The sequence below is a fragment of the Micropterus dolomieu genome, linkage group LG08 (assembly GCF_021292245.1).
Source record: "Micropterus dolomieu isolate WLL.071019.BEF.003 ecotype Adirondacks linkage group LG08, ASM2129224v1, whole genome shotgun sequence".
In the NCBI taxonomy this organism is placed as follows: domain Eukaryota; kingdom Metazoa; phylum Chordata; class Actinopteri; order Centrarchiformes; family Centrarchidae; genus Micropterus; species Micropterus dolomieu.
In genome coordinates, this window is record NC_060157.1 from 27,084,135 (window position 1) to 27,099,674 (window position 15,540).

The window sequence follows — 15,540 nt, forward strand, 5'->3', positions numbered from 1 at the left end:
AAATTATGTCTTTATTTTTAAGAAGTTGATACAATATGTAGAGCTGGATGTGGCGCTCACCAGAAGGACCCACTGATTGCAACTGCCTCTCTCCAGCTTCCACCTGCATTGATCCAACACTGAAATGACAGCAGCAGGGAAAGGCATACATTTTTAAAGTGTGATTTTTTCTACAAGATGATCAACTCCCTCAGGAAGCTGATTGAGTTGGAAGCAGGACATGAAAAAAAATGTAGACACTGAGCTTAATTACTACAAACTGTACAAAAGATGCACCCTGTCTTACTATATTATAAATTACGTAATAAAGTCATACTGCAAGGATAGGAATACACTAGGAACAGAAACAGTAAACTGAGTTTAGGTCTTGCTTGATAATAATCCTGTCCAGCAGTTGAACAGACTGATGATCAATGGGAGGAAGGATCTCCTGTAGTGGTATCAGTCTACAGAACGAGGTCCCCCAGAACGTTTTTCTGCACGCTGTAGTCTAAACATAATGACCCTTAACCAAACAGTAAAAACAACACTTCTGCTCCCATTCTAATCAGGTCCTGTTCTCACTGATTGGTGAATATGAATATTAATAAGAGCAGATTTGGGGTGTCATGTCCCTCTGTAGCTCAACATCTGGTCCAAAGTTAAAAACAGGACTGCCCTCTCTCTCTCACGCTCTCTCTCTCTCTCTCTCTCTCTCTCTCTCTCGCTCTCTCTTTCTCTCTGTGCAGCAGGTATTGTGGGATCTTTCTTTGCTGGAGGACTGTATGAACTGCAGTCAACAAGATGAAGAAGTAAGGAGGGCGTACGACCTGTATGTTACTGGAACACAACACTGTATTTTGAGTGTTGTTTTGTCAGCTGGCTGGAGTGGAAATGGTATGTATTATTCAAGGCCTTTTTATTTCCACAGTAATATTTGCATTTATCAAAAGTTATGCTCAACAATGTTGTTGTAGTTATATATAGGTGTATGCCAGCCATAAATCTATATATAATTCATCATAATTGCAAAACTAGTTTATTTCTGTTATGGGAATTCCATGAGTACCAACTCCAAACACAGTCATTAATTTTACTCATTGGAGGCCTCCGGTCTCTCGGGTACGGGGTCAATGGGAGGAAAGTGTGTGTGATGCTTTATGATGTGTCCAGGGGATCATGACATTAAGTGTTTTACAACATGTACCCTAGGGAACAATCAAAGACATCATGTTCCCGGGGTGAGATAGTGCTCTGAGCCTTTATGCTAATGTGTGTGTGTGTGTGTGTGTGTGTCACTCTTCTGCTGTAGCCTAATATAAACAATATGTGAAAATGCAACTTGCAAGCTTGTGAGGAGATCACAGCTGATAAATGCTCTGCCTCTCATTTATTTAGGTTCCCACATCTTAGCAAGAGAGTTTTGGCTACAGAAATATGACTAGCCACGGCTGAAAAAAAAAAATGGCTCTCAGTTCTATGGAGTGGTGCTATAAAAAACTGCTGTAGGAGGGCCTAGTTTTGTGGCTTTTTGTGGGCCTTGGTGTGGTAAAGGGTGTGGGAATTTCACTCTGCAAACAAAAAAACAGTGGAGGGCAAGCTGTTCACAACACGTGGCATACACAGGGAACTAGAGCTCAATGACGATGCCTACTGTCACTGTCTTGTCATTTAAAGAGCGTGGTGGTAGAATAACAGCCAAATGTACTAAATTATTAAAGTTGTACCACTTGTCAATTGGTTTTTAAATTAATTAATTATTATTTATTTGTAGGTACAATTGTGTAATTACTGAATCATTGATATGTGTCTGGAATTTGATTCAGATTTTTTTTTAAACATTGAATTTTTTACAGTGTTAAGATCTTAAGGCTTGAGACAGTCTACACATTTTCATCCAATCCACTACAGGATGTTTCATAAAGGTGGCTCATATACTGTTTGAATATCAAACTGGCTGTCCGACTCTCTCTCTGTAGCCATGTTAGCAGCGAGGCTCTAGGGATGGCAATATTGGTCGGTCCAGACTGAATGTCTCTTTTGGTTAATTGTGATGAAATTAAGTCAAGACATTCATATTCTCCTCAGGATGAATTGCAATAACTTTGGTGATCGCCTGACTTTTCAGTCAGCGCCACCATCAGGTCAAAATTTTAACTTTCCTAATATTTTGTTTCACAACCTGCAAAACTAATGACATTCTCATCAGCCGCAGTTGTACTCTGTGTTTAGTGCTTAGTAGAAAATGTTAGCATGCACACTACATGCTTCTGTCCTTCAAATATGGGAATTAAAAGTTTAAAATATCCATGGATCTGATACACAAACTGTTATATGTTATCCGTTTTGAGATTTTAAAATAGCTATGGATTGGATGGAAGTTCAAAACACAAACTCAGAACACTTCATCCGAAGTTGTGGCTGTCGATACTTTTCTTTTGTTGTACTGCTTGAGCCTTTTTTAGTGCCCGTCTCATCAAGACAACATTCAATAAGGCAAAATTCATGCATTTTCCAAAACCTGTATTGTCTGTTTCTGAACATACAAACATGTGTCTCCGAGCTCAGGGAACGCACTCAAGATATCAAATGTCATGTGTCCTGACTGAAGACCACATCTCTTCCCTACACCATAATTTGTGGCTTTTTAGTTCTAACCATGAAATTGATGGCTTTTGCTCTGAGGATAGATCTCGTCACAACTGCATTTTGCAAACAACTATGCAAAGCAGGGATACATTATGGGATACAGGCATACATCATTCAAATGAAGCAGTGGTTGCAAATGGGTTTCTGGACTATATTTTGTTTTCGTGCACAGCAGCAATCAAGAAATGCATATTTAGATGTACTGTTGCTCTAGTTTGGTTAACAAACTGTTTTGTCTTTAGGAGCACAAGGAACGCATCAGCCCAAGTATTTGAAAATAAATAAATAAAAGCAGTTGATTATAATATATATGAACACTTTTTTTTTTTTTTTTACATCTTCAGCATCAGAGCCAGATCCGGACAAGTGGTCCAGTCATGCATCCCATCTTGGTTCTGTTTCTCGTGGTGCATGTAACACCGTCACCTGTCCCCTCCATCGTCTTGCCCTTCCAGCAGAAAGGCCTCCCAGATCTGGGGAAGACTGTTGATGTTGAGAGCTTGATCATGCTAATGAATGATGAAGAAGAGGGCTCAACCTTCGAAGACATTTTCCAAGTCGAACATCCGTCATGTCCATTTGGATGTCAGTGCAACCTCAACGTAGTGCAGTGCTCTGACTTGGGTGAGTGAATATCTATAAGTTCTTTGTGCACGTGTCTCACTGTTAGTTTATACCCAGCTCCATCTTCACTGTCTACTTTCCCTTTTTGTAGCAAAGTATAAACTCAACAAAGTGCAGCATACTCCCGCCAAACAAAGGCCACAAAATATTACTTGACGTTTGTCTGATTACAGATGAGGGGTAACAATTTGACTTTTAAATAGCTGATTTGTCAGGAAACACCCATTTTAGAGAGTAAATACAGCTTTAGTCTGATGTGTATCATTGCAAGTGCAGGTAGCTCTTGATTTTGCTCATCTACTTTGTATTTCTCTCAAGGTTTACATTACGTGCCCTTCAACATTCCTCCTGATACCAGACTGCTGGACCTCCAGGGCAACCAGATCACAGAGATCAGAGAGAACGACTTTAAGGGACTCAGCAACCTCTATGTGAGAACCAGACTAATTACAATTGTCTTTTTGGATCAAAAAAAAATGTTTTTTCATAGTACTGGCCAATAGGTTAGTATGCCATTGTATTCTGCAACACACAGTTTTCAGTTTTACAGTGACAAAGTATATTTCAAAAAGGAAGGAAAACAAATAGCTAAATATAACACAAACACAAATATGCTTCCAGACAGTCAAGATAGGTTGTGTTATCACAGTGCATCTACATCTCAGGAGCAAGGGGGACCTGACTCAAACAAATGGGTAATTTTGAATACTGCGTACAGGTCAGGAACACAAATGGTGCAAAGTATATGACCATCATGAATGGGGATTAATCATTATAAAACAGGCAACCATATTCTTTCAATTGTATTCTGTGGGTCGGGTTTGTGCAGATTGAGTATTTCCATTTGTATAATGAATTAAATTTTCTTGTGCCAGTATACAAAGCAGGATGGAGTAGTAGGCTTCAGTTTTGAGTAATATGTTTCTTAGCATACACAATTTATAGGTTTCATGGGGATCTGTACATATTAAAAGTCTCTGTAGATCATTTTGACAGCCATTAAAACAAAAAACTGTATAATGTTGATCAAAACACAAAAAGATGTTGCAGCGACACAGAAGATGTAAATTTGAATTAGGAATAGATTTTTGCCAGCCTATCATTACAAAACTAGTTGTAATGATAGGCATTTGTTTTGTTTTTCATCCTTCTGTAGCCTCTGGAGTGGCGATTTTTCCTCAATTTAATCAGAAAAAAGCAAAAATAAAACAAAATCAAAATCAAACGGCCACTGAGGCACCTAAGGAACGACTCTTACGCAGGGAAAAATAAGTCTAATGTCCAGGCATGCGTAGCGTTTATGCGGTTTATTTCCATTGAAGCAAGCAAACAAACAAATGTGTGTGTGCAGCCTCTCGTGCCCTGGTGAAAGTGAACTTATCCTGGTGCCTACCTGTGCTAAATGTGACTACCCCGATATGTAGATTCACCTGCCCAAGCTGCCAGGTACCTTCAAAACAAAAGCCCAAATAAGTACTCGAATTAACTAAAATAATAACGTTAACATTGTAATCAAGCTAACGTTCTAAGGCAAAACAGCAACAAAAGAAATATGTAATAATTACATTAAATTACAAAACAAGGCCTGTTTTAAACCATATGTGAAGATGTAACTTGTAAGTTTGTTAAGAGATCACAGCTGATAAATAGGCTCCCAAATTCTAGCAAGGGCTACACATAAACTTCCACAGACCTAATGACTATGATTAGTCCTGACTCTGTGCCGACTGTTGGGGAAAAAATGGCCCTCTAAATAAAAACTGCTGTAGAAGGGCCTAGTTTAGTGGCCATTAAATTGATGGCTTTTTTCTCTGTGAAGATAGATCTTTTCATAAATGTAGGTTCTGCATTTTGCCAAAACTATATTTTGGTTTTGTGCACAGCGCCAATCAAGTAAATTCATGTTTGGAGCAAAGATCCTGTTGCTCTAGTCTGGTTGTCTAATACTTTGTCTTTCGGAGCACAAGGACTGCATCAGCCCAAGTTTTGTTAAACAAAATCAAGCAAACAAAGAAACAGTTGATTAAAATGTGGGAATATGTAAACACTTTTATGTTTGGGTTACTTTTACATCTTTAGCATCAGAGCCAGATCCAGACAAGTGGTCCAAACCTGCATCCCATCTTAGTTCTGTTTCTCGTGGTGCATGGAACACCGTCACCTGTCCCCTCCATCGTCTTGCCCTTCCAGCATAAGGGCCTCCAATATCTAAGGAAGACTGTTGATTTTGATCATAGTGATCATGAATGATGAAGAGGGATCAGCCTGTTTCCATGTTGAACACCCAGTTTTTGATGATGACTGATCATCTTCTGTCTATTTCATATTTGTGGCAGGCTCTGGTGTTGGTGAACAATCTGATCTCCAAGGTCCACCCACGTGCCTTCCTGCCTCTTGGGCGCATGCAGAAGCTCTATTTGTCCCACAACCTCCTGACCACTGTTCCCAAGAACCTGCCCCCCTCTCTGCAAGAGCTGCGTATCCACGACAATCGCATTAGGAAAGTAGCATCAGGGACATTCTCTGGTCTACTCAGCATGAACTGTATTGGTGAGACTTTCTTTCTATATTAACACATACAGTATGTGGGTGTGCAGCTGTTTTATGTCACCATGCAGTGTCTTTTCAAATTGTACACACTGTAGGTTCAAATAAAATATTTGTTATATCTGAATATAATCATTCACATATTGTGGTAGTGGACACAACTGTGCAGGAGTAGACAACTACAAGGGAGGTTTCTGAAAAATGCTGCGTTTTATGAATTTTGAAAGTGAATTGTTTATTATTTTCTTTTAACGTAGAGATGGGTCGTAATCCCCTCAGGAACAGTGGTTTGGAGCCCGGTGCATTTGATGGACTTAAACTGAAATTCCTGCGGATTTCAGAGGCTAAGCTCACGGGTATTCCAAAAGGTAAAAGCTCACTTAACTACTACACCTACATTGCATTTTAAGCATTGACTGATATTCTAACATTATCTTTAAGCATTCAAAAAATTTGCAAACATTATCAACAGAAAGTGAAGAAGTAACATTTCTGACCTTATGTCAAAGACGTCTATGTACTGTGTTGCAGAGATTTCTGCTGAAGTTAGCATGCTACACAGCTAGCACCAGCCTGTCCTGTCTCGTAATACTACGTAATACCAATTTTAGCTGGGAGACGTGTGCGAGTGGTGAGTTCGCTGATGAACCAGGCAGGAAGTCATACACAGAAATGCAGAGAGTTTTCAAAAACACCCTGTGCAGACTCCCGATTGTATATCAACAATAAACCCAGACAAAAAGAGAAACAGTTTAACTACGTATCTGCTTTGCCATGGTAGAAGCACAGAAATCAAGGACAGCTGAACAAATTTTTAAAAACGGAATGAATCTGTAAGTGTTTAAAACGGGTCAGATGTGCTGTATAATTAACCTTCATTTTAATCGCCGTCTTCACAATTAGCTAATCTCGTTCTTTCAAATAGCACTTTCGATTTGAAAACGATTAATCATTCAGCCCTATTCGCTACATTACACAAGGTATCTTAGCTTTTTTTCAGTCTAATAAATAAACAACATAAACACCCAACACACTGCTTACTTGACGCCTCTCCTGTCACCGCCTGAACCCACCGTGTATTTGTCTTCCCCAGAGTTAGAGTCCAAGTCGGAGCCACTGTAAATCATCTCAGTGCTGTGTTCCCTGTCATCCAACTAGGTTCTGTTGGTCTCTGAGTCCGGATGTGATCACTGTGAGACTGCTGAGCCTGGTTCGGTTTCTCTGGTTCCCATTTTGGACTCAGTTAGCTAATAGAAACACTAAGATAACTGCATGGTTAATTGAGCTAACTAGCCAATGGCAGATAGCAGCACTTCATGACAGGATGTGTGATATGATGCCCACTTTTTTATAGACATTTACACAAAAAATCAAAGCAGATGCCCTGACTGCAAAAAACAGTGGAACTTCCAATAATACAACTCAGTAACATGTTTTCATTAGACCCTCTCAGTCTAGTAAACTAACACTTCGTTTAAACGCCACTCAAACAGTTTGTGAGAAAGACTGTCTGAATTAAACGTGTGGTATCACTATGACTGTCATCAGGGTTATTTTCTCAGATTTGACAAAGCTCCTCCAGAGCCACAGAAGACAGCTGATTTCACTGGCTGAGTTGTTCTAACCATGACAAGCTATAATTGGAGTGGCCCTTTAAACAAAATTTGAAAGTGGCTCTGCTGGTCTGGAATGGGACAGCCAATGTCATAAAACTTGGTAAATGGGGTGCAGAGTAAGTCTGGATTGCCGTCATACCCTGCCCCTATACTGGCTGCCAATCATGCGACTTTAAATGTCGATCATTGTTTAGTTCCCATGTCAACTACACCGCCATCCTCACCTCCTCCATCACCATCTGGTACGCTGCTGCCACTGCCAGGGACAAGGGCAGGCTGCAGTGTATCATTCGCTCTGCAGAGAAGATGATTGGCTGCAATCTTCCTTCTCCTCTGGACCTGTACGCCTCGAGGACTCTGAGGCGAGCAGGAAAGATTGCAGCTGACGCCTCCCACCCCGGACACAAACTGTTTCAGACTCTCCCCTCTGGCAGGAGGCTGCGGCCCATCAAGACCAAAACCTCTCGCCACAAAAATTAACAAGGCCCGGGTCCCCCACTGACACTCCCCCCTTGCAAATGATACAAATGTCTCTGCACATGTAAATACTGTTTCATCTCGTGTCGGGCACAGACCTGGCACGTCGCACATATTTGTTGTTGATTGTTGATCTTTGTTGTTGTATACTTTTATGTTGTCAGTTTATATATTTATATGTACACAATATTGTCTTCTGTTGCGTTACTTCTGCACGGCACAGACCCAGAATAATGTCTGCAGCGTTGTTCTTCCATTCCATATTTATTTATGTTTAGTTTTTAGTTTGTCTACGTGTAGCACCTTATCACCACAACCTTGTCTCAAAGAAATTATTCAGAATCCATGGGGCCCACGTGATTCCTGATTAGATGTCACCTTTTTGTGCAGAGCTGGGGTCAGTTTGTCAGCAAAACTTGAGGCTTGAAAAGTATGGAGCAAGAAACTGAATGTCTTCTTTTCTCCCACACATTAGATCTGCCTTATAATCTAAATGAGTTGCATCTGGATCAAAATCAAATTCAGGCCATTGAGTTAGAAGACCTGAGACGGTATGCACAATTGTACAGGTAAGTGATTAAATGACATTGCAAGATCACACACAGTGCTCTTTCTCTCTCTCTCTCTAGAGTCAGCAGTGGTAAATCAGCCATTTGTATACATTTCTGTTCCATGAATTTTTCACTGGTTCCCATTTTCTTCCATTTTACCTGCACAAAACCTTGGTGCCGTCCTTATGTAAATAAGGACAAACACAATTAGACTGTTTAGCACCTAAAGAAGTACAGATTTGTATTTATCTTATTGCATATGTGTATACACCTTTCCTGGTATAGGCTGGGCCTTGGGAACAACCAGATCCGCCATATTGAGCATGGCAGCCTGTATTATGTGCAGAATCTCCATGAACTTCATTTGGATAATAACCTGCTGTCCCATGTGCCTGCTGGTCTGCCAGAGATGAAACACCTGCAGGTCAGTATGACATGCGCCAACGAAAAACAGAAAATGCACATAGATTAAAAAGATTCACTAACTTTAGCTCATCCTACTGATATTTGAGGCAGAACCAGAGCCAGATAAATGAGTTAAGTATGTGTCATTTGGGGGTCAAATATCTCATGACTCTGCAGTATATTAATATTGGTACTACAATGAATACATTGACCAACAGCAGGCTGCTTGTAAAACATTGCTGCAGTCAGAGATTATGAGGCATACTTACTTCAGTGTATATTTGTGTGTTCCTCTAGGTAGTCTACCTGCACTCTAACAACATCAGCAGCGTGGACGTGAATGACTTCTGCCCTAAGTCCCTCAGCATGAAGAAGACGGCATATAACGGCATCAGTCTTTTCAGTAATCCCATCCAGTACTGGGAGGTGCAGCCTTCAACGTTTCGCTGTGTTAGCAGCAGCTTGGCCATACAGTTTGGGAATTATAATTAGCATTGACCTGTTTATTTAACCTTTTTAACTTGGATCATATTTGCATAGATTTTTTACGATGGTCATTACAACACTCACACGGGGAGGCCACTTAACGTAGCTTCTCATCAGAACAACATGAGTATCCATGGGCTGAAACAATGAAGCCCTCGGCACAGATGCATATTGGCCACCTTCCTCCCTATCAGTGTCCTGGAACGTTCCCAACTCACAAACTGCTACTAATATTGTCTGGGGAAAAAAAGTATAATTATGAGGTGACTCACACAGTAAATAATTAATGTTAAAATTGAATGACCATTTGGGCAAAAAGAGCACTGGCCCCAAAGCCCAAGTGTATTACTTTATTTGTGTCAATGTGCACCACTTAATCACAATTTTTTTCGCAATTACATGGTACATAAGCCTATTAAACTTTGTGTTCATTCTGACCACAAATTAACATGACACACACTCAGAAACCTGGGCACAGGTAGTACTTCAGCAAGCACCCGGCAAAATATAATGAAGTTTGCACTCACACACATTCTGCTCTCTCAAGATGATACTTGATATTTGGGGAATCTGTAACTTGTTCATCTGTGCTGCAAATGTTTCTTTTTCTGGACCACCCTCTTCTTTATTACTGTAAAATGTTGAAAAACAATAAAAGTAATAAAAAAAAAAAAAGATACAACAAGATAAAAGTACTGAAAGTCATGCACTCTAACAATCATTTTCCTCATTGAAAGAAAAGAGTAAAGGCTTCCCATTTTTAAAATATCTCTAGGGCTGTTGCTAAGTCAGGTATGATATAACATAAATATAATATGGATATATGAATGAGGCTGAAAAAGGGTTTCACTAAGTAAATATAAAAATGGCCACTGAAAGGTCACACTCTTGAATACTAACATCCTGTCTTTGGAAAGAGTGGCTCTCAAAAAGTCATTCTGAGAATCTATTCGTATAATTATGGTTATTTACCCAGTCATAGTTGATTTTTAGATTTGTATATATTTTCAAGAAAGAGCTAAACAGTAAAGTGCAAATAAAAATACCTATAGATATGTTGACAGTTTTTTTAAATTTATTTTTTATTTTACCTTTATTTTACCAGAAAGGAAATCCATTGAGATTTTTAATCACTTTTACAAGGATGTCCTGGCCAAGATGTGAAACAGCACACAGTGCAAGGTGCAAACAAGGCATTACATGTACAGCAACATTATTCATAAAAGTAACAGTATTATTAATTTTTTTACAACAAAGTATCAGATAAAAAGACATAAAAGTACAATGAAATTTAAACATATCTTAATTTGACTAAATGTCACAGGTGCAAGATGTGTTTAAAACCTTTTTGTTTAAAACTGGATACAGGAATAAGAGACTCCAACTTCAACTTGAGCTGCAGATCATTCCAAGACCATGGGCCAAAATAGGACAGACTCATTTTTCCTGACTCTGTACGCACAAAGGGCGCTTTAAACTGCAGCCAGCTACTGGCCCTGAGACTGTGTGTGTTCTGGAGGGCAATCAATTTACAGTAGATATATGAATGGCTTTGTATATGAAAATATACCAATGCTTCATCCTACAGTTCAACTTTCTTTAAGCCCATAGGAAAGCAAAATCCAAGATGAGATCTCATAGTTGTTTTCTTCTTTTCTCCTAGACACAAATAAGCTGCTTTTAATACCAAGGTAAGACCAAAGGCCTTTTCTCCCACTTCTCAAATTCATCTCAGGAGAAACAACCACATAAAATCTCATTTATATCTGACTCTGATCAAAACAAGAGCTCTCTAACTGATCTTAAATAAGTCTAATTTAAGTCTCCTGAACATTGGACCATGAGATCAGAGAAAGAGCTCAAAGAAAACTCAGCTATGACTCCTGGGATCCCATGATTCTTCTCAAATATGTCTCAGTTTTCTCATATTGGGCTCAGGAGCAAAAAACTCATCTCTGTCTTACTCTGATCAAAAGATGAGATCTCTACAGTATCTTAAATTAGTGTAATTTCAGTCTAAACAGTGTGGATCACAAAAAAAGCTCCAAGACGTTTTGTCTTAGTGACCCCACTTAGGGGTTATTTTACTCAAGTACTTTACTTACGTCAAATGTTGAGGTTGAGTATTCTCTTTTTATGGGGGTTTGTACTTTTACTCCCCTTAATTTCAAATCCTTATTGTATTTATTGTTAATTATCTGCTAAAAGTTATTGAGAAAAATAAAATAAATGACATTAACATTGAAAATAATGCACTTTCAAATGTCATGCTTTCCAATTTGTTAAGTTAGTCACAGCCAGCATAACTGGAACACCCAATACTTTGACATGACGTTTAGAGATTAATTCATTAATGACCGAATGCAGACAAGAGCTGAGATACAACAAGTATCTGTCACACAGAATAAGCACTTTTACTTTTGATACTTAAGTACATTCACTATGGAATATTTTTCTACCTTTTACTTGAGTAGAATTTTGAGGACTTTAAATGTGGATATGGTATTTCTCCTCTTTTAAGTAAAGGAAAATTGTACTCTATTTAAAGACAATAAGTCCTTCATTATTATTTTTAGCTGGATAGCGCAGCCCTTCAAACAGCAGGAGCGGGGTTCAAATCCAGCTCAGGGCCTCCAGCACGGTTCTCCAAGAACAGACAGAACAGTAATGTGATACAATCAAGCTCACAAACATCTCCCCAGAGCTCCCGACTGCTTTTTAGGAGCAGTAAGCAAGACTTTAATGAACTCAAAAAGATACAACGATGACATCTCATCTGTTACTTTCATTTATCCTGTTGTAATCTCAATTCAGTATCCATTTGTCTTACCCAAGTCTCAAAACCTCAATCTCTCTTCATCTCATCCTTTTCTCCTAAGGGGTTTTAGGAGCAACAATTCAGATTGGAGTGATCTCAAAAAGATATACTATTGAGATCGTAGTGTTTCTCAAGAGTTAAAGAAAAGACTATTCTGAGCAAAAGATTTTTCCTCTGGGAGTGTAGCTTCGTTGACGTGTTATTCTTGATTGAGAATTGTTGTTGAGGTAGTTGTGGTAGTGTAATGTCTTAGCCAATCAGCTATCTTTCTTTCCCCTCAAATAACTTCCAAGCAACAAACAGCCCAAACCAGATTCTCACACAACACACCCTGTAAGAGCAAGTTACCTTTCAACAGCCACCACATTCCCCACGCCAATTTACCAGGAGTGAGCTATGGATTATCTGAAGCAGGTAAGAACCAACAACACAAAGATCAGCTCTGAATTATCTTGCAATGGCACAGAATTAATAACAGTGAAACAACAAAAAAATTTTGTATGATCGGCCAGCTTATGATTTTATGGCATGAGAGCTGTTGCACCTTATTCTCAACTCAGACTTTGTTATTCTGTAGGTAATATAATGTAAAGTTATCAGTGTAATGTAATAGAATGTGCTAATATACCAATGTGACTTCAGCCATTGGAACTGTGAGATTGTCAAACTATCTTTCAAAGGAATATATGAAGAACCCTGTTAAATACTTCCTGCAGTATTACATTATATTAAATTGCCATCATTCTGCAGTTACTTTTGTCCAGAGACTATTACTAAGGAACATGTGACTCTGCCCGGAATGAATGTAATGTAGCTAAACCTGCCTTCAGACTTGATAGGGAGTGGAGCAGGGTGGAGACTTGTTAGAAACTGCTTCTTTTATTATTATTTACTTTCATGTGTTTTTTAATAAACGCAGATTGATGGAATTGTGTCCACTGCCAAATTTGGAGACTTGATAGAATTTTCCTATCCCATCGGCTATTCACACTGGGGAGTGTATGATGAAGATGGATTTGTAATCCATTTTGCTGTAGCAGGTGAGGACAACATCCAGTACATGTCATTGCTGCCATGACATTAAAAGCCCCATTGATTTTCTGACCATGTAGGTACTCACATTATGTAACTTAACAGTTTGACTTATAATAATTGAAAATATGCGGTTTTCTCCTCAAGACTAATGAACATTAGGCTACTGATGTAAGCAGACCATCAGAAAGCATTTTAAATGGAAGAAGAAGAATACACATGTAAAGACAATATCACCTGCTTAAAAGTAGATTTGGACTCAGGGCCCATCTGCAAAGTGGTGCTTCAGGATGAGGTCACAATGCTGGACAAAAGTCCCTGAGGAATATATTTCAGTTGTGAAGGAGTTATGCAGGTTCTGAAAATGTGGTGGACAAAATTGCATATAATTAAATTACTACAAACCAAATGACACACAGTGATCCTGGTACTAGTGCTTCTGGGGGTCCTGGGCCCTGGAGCAGATGCTAGCTTTACACTGTTTGGTTGATTACATGTTTTAAAATTTGGTGGTGAGTTAGTTGTATATGGTACCATTCTCTAATAAGGCAGATTTTAGAAAGATTTTACAAGGGGCTTTATAAAATGGTTGTATTAGTGTTTAATAAATCATTTAGTGCTGTACAGATGCAGCACAGAAACATAAACCATCAATAAGAAAAAATGTGTGTTGCCAGGTTGTGGAAAAAAGCCTTTGGCTGGTGTTATATAACAATAATAATTAATGTTCACTTCTTAATAAATCATTAAGGTTTAAATGTTAACAAAGTCATTGATAAAGGGACACACGTTTCTCAATTTTCTTACTGTCATTTAGTAAATGTTTTTCATCTGGAATTGTAAATGTTAGCTCAATAATAACAGATACTTACACAAATCTTTCAAATTGTAAGTGTTAATGAGTTGTTATAAATGTATTTTGGCCCAGATTTTCTGCAGCCTTTTCCCCGGAAGGTAAGTGGTCGTCCTTTGGAGGGGGTTATACTGATTAACTTGATTTTTAAATGGCAAAACAAATATGATGCTGGAAGAGGATAAACACCAGCCAAAGGGATTTTTCATAGCTTCACAACCCAAATTACTACATTACATACATTACTACAGTTTGTACTCAGGCCTCCTGTCACAATTTGCCACAGTTCTCAGACAGTGCCATTCACCGCACTCTGCCTGCTATTGGTTAACAATTTCATGTGATAAGTTGTTGTTTTTTTGAAAATTATTTGGAACGGATGGTTTGGTGTATTATGGTGCTATGTGGTATCAAAGCTAGAGGATACATATTTCATCGTGAAGACTGAAAACTGAGATGATCTAAATTGTTGCACATCCTGAAAGTAAACTGTTTTTTTATAACTGTTCTTCTTTAGATCAGGGGCAACTGATGAACAACATACGAACTTCCCTGCAAACAATCTTCCCTGTATGTGGGGACCTTCTTCTTGGGGAAACCAAGATCCGCAGAGTGCCTCTTAGTGAGGTGAACGTCCCAAAAGGAGTCCATGTCTTGATTAGTAACAATCGACATGCCTTCACACCATCAGAGCCTGAGGAAATGAGACTACGCCATGAGGCCCTGCTTGATAAGGAATTCCCATACCATCTATTCAATCTCAACTGCGAGCACTTTGCCACATTTGTACGTTATGGAAAAGCTGTGTGCAACCAGGTATACATTTGGCCTTACTGAAATCAATTTACACAACTCTACATAGGATACCCACATTTATCCACAAGGCTTCCATCATACTTAACTACTTAACACAATTCAGTATGTAAAATTAGTTATTGAGTTACACTACCGTTCAAAAGTTTGGGGTCACCCAAACAATTTTGTGTTTTCCTGAAAAGTCACACTTATTCACCACCATACGTTGTGAAATGAATAGAAAATGGAGTCAAGACATTGACAAGGTTAGAAATAATGATTTGTATTTGAAATAAGACCTTTTTTACATCAAACTTTGCTTTCGTCAAAGAATCCTCCATTTGCAGCAATTACAGCATTGCAGACCTTTGGCATTCTAGCTGTTAATTTGTTGAGGTAATCTGGAGAAATTGCACCCCACGCTTCCAGAAGCAGCTCCCACAAGTTGGATTGGTTGGATGGGCACTTCTTGCGTACCATACGGTCAAGCTGCTCCCACAACAGCTCAATGGGGTTCAGATCTGGTGACTGCGCTGGCCACTCCATTACCGATAGAATACCAGCTGCCTGCTTCTGCTCTAAATAGTTCTTGCACAATTTGGAGGTGTGTTTAGGGTCATTGTCCTGTTGTAGGATGAAATTGGCTCCAATCAAGCGCTGTCCACTGGGTATGGCATGGCGTTGCAAAATGGAGTGATAGCCTTCCTT

The 15,540-nt window shown here is 39.0% G+C and overlaps 2 protein-coding genes and 1 long non-coding RNA gene across 4 annotated transcripts in view; 2 read left to right on the forward strand and 1 right to left on the reverse strand.

Annotated features, from left to right (window-relative positions):
• LOC123975491 overlaps positions 1-6,996 on the reverse strand; it is a 9,340-nt gene extending 2,344 nt beyond the window's left edge. Inside the window, exons 1-3 of one of the 2 annotated variants that reach the window (XR_006826065.1) lie at positions 6,297-6,381; positions 4,646-4,702; positions 61-119 (exon numbers count right to left, since the gene is read on the reverse strand). This is a non-coding gene — a long non-coding RNA (uncharacterized LOC123975491). Of the gene's footprint in view, positions 1-60; positions 120-4,645; positions 4,703-6,296; positions 6,382-6,872 lie in introns of those variants that run through there. The other variant, XR_006826066.1, reaches the window with a different exon arrangement.
• On the forward strand, positions 859-9,996 carry LOC123975488 (biglycan-like). The gene is made up of 8 exons (XM_046057011.1): positions 859-876; positions 2,973-3,252; positions 3,571-3,683; positions 5,589-5,802; positions 6,057-6,167; positions 8,368-8,461; positions 8,729-8,867; positions 9,146-9,996. Exons 1-8 carry the CDS (start codon positions 874-876, stop codon positions 9,338-9,340), a joined length of 1,149 nt encoding a protein of 382 aa, XP_045912967.1. The 5' UTR covers positions 859-873; the 3' UTR covers positions 9,341-9,996.
• Positions 9,997-12,548: 2,552 nt separating this feature from the next.
• The window catches only part of si:ch211-229n2.7 (uncharacterized protein LOC100002243 homolog), a 5,484-nt gene continuing 2,492 nt past the window's right edge, over positions 12,549-15,540 (forward strand). The window contains exons 1-3 of the mRNA XM_046056099.1: positions 12,549-12,566; positions 13,072-13,192; positions 14,555-14,853. Coding sequence (XP_045912055.1) covers positions 12,549-12,566; positions 13,072-13,192; positions 14,555-14,853 — 438 coding nt within the window. The remainder of the gene's footprint in view (positions 12,567-13,071; positions 13,193-14,554; positions 14,854-15,540) is intronic.

Excerpts from the sequence above, each read along its gene's own strand:
- LOC123975488 (XM_046057011.1), top strand. Across the intron at positions 3,253-3,570 it reads AGTGCAGTGCTCTGACTTGG|GTTTACATTACGTGCCCTTC; the intron begins GTGAGTGAATAT and ends ATTTCTCTCAAG. Across the intron at positions 3,684-5,588 it reads AGGGACTCAGCAACCTCTAT|GCTCTGGTGTTGGTGAACAA; the intron begins GTGAGAACCAGA and ends TATTTGTGGCAG.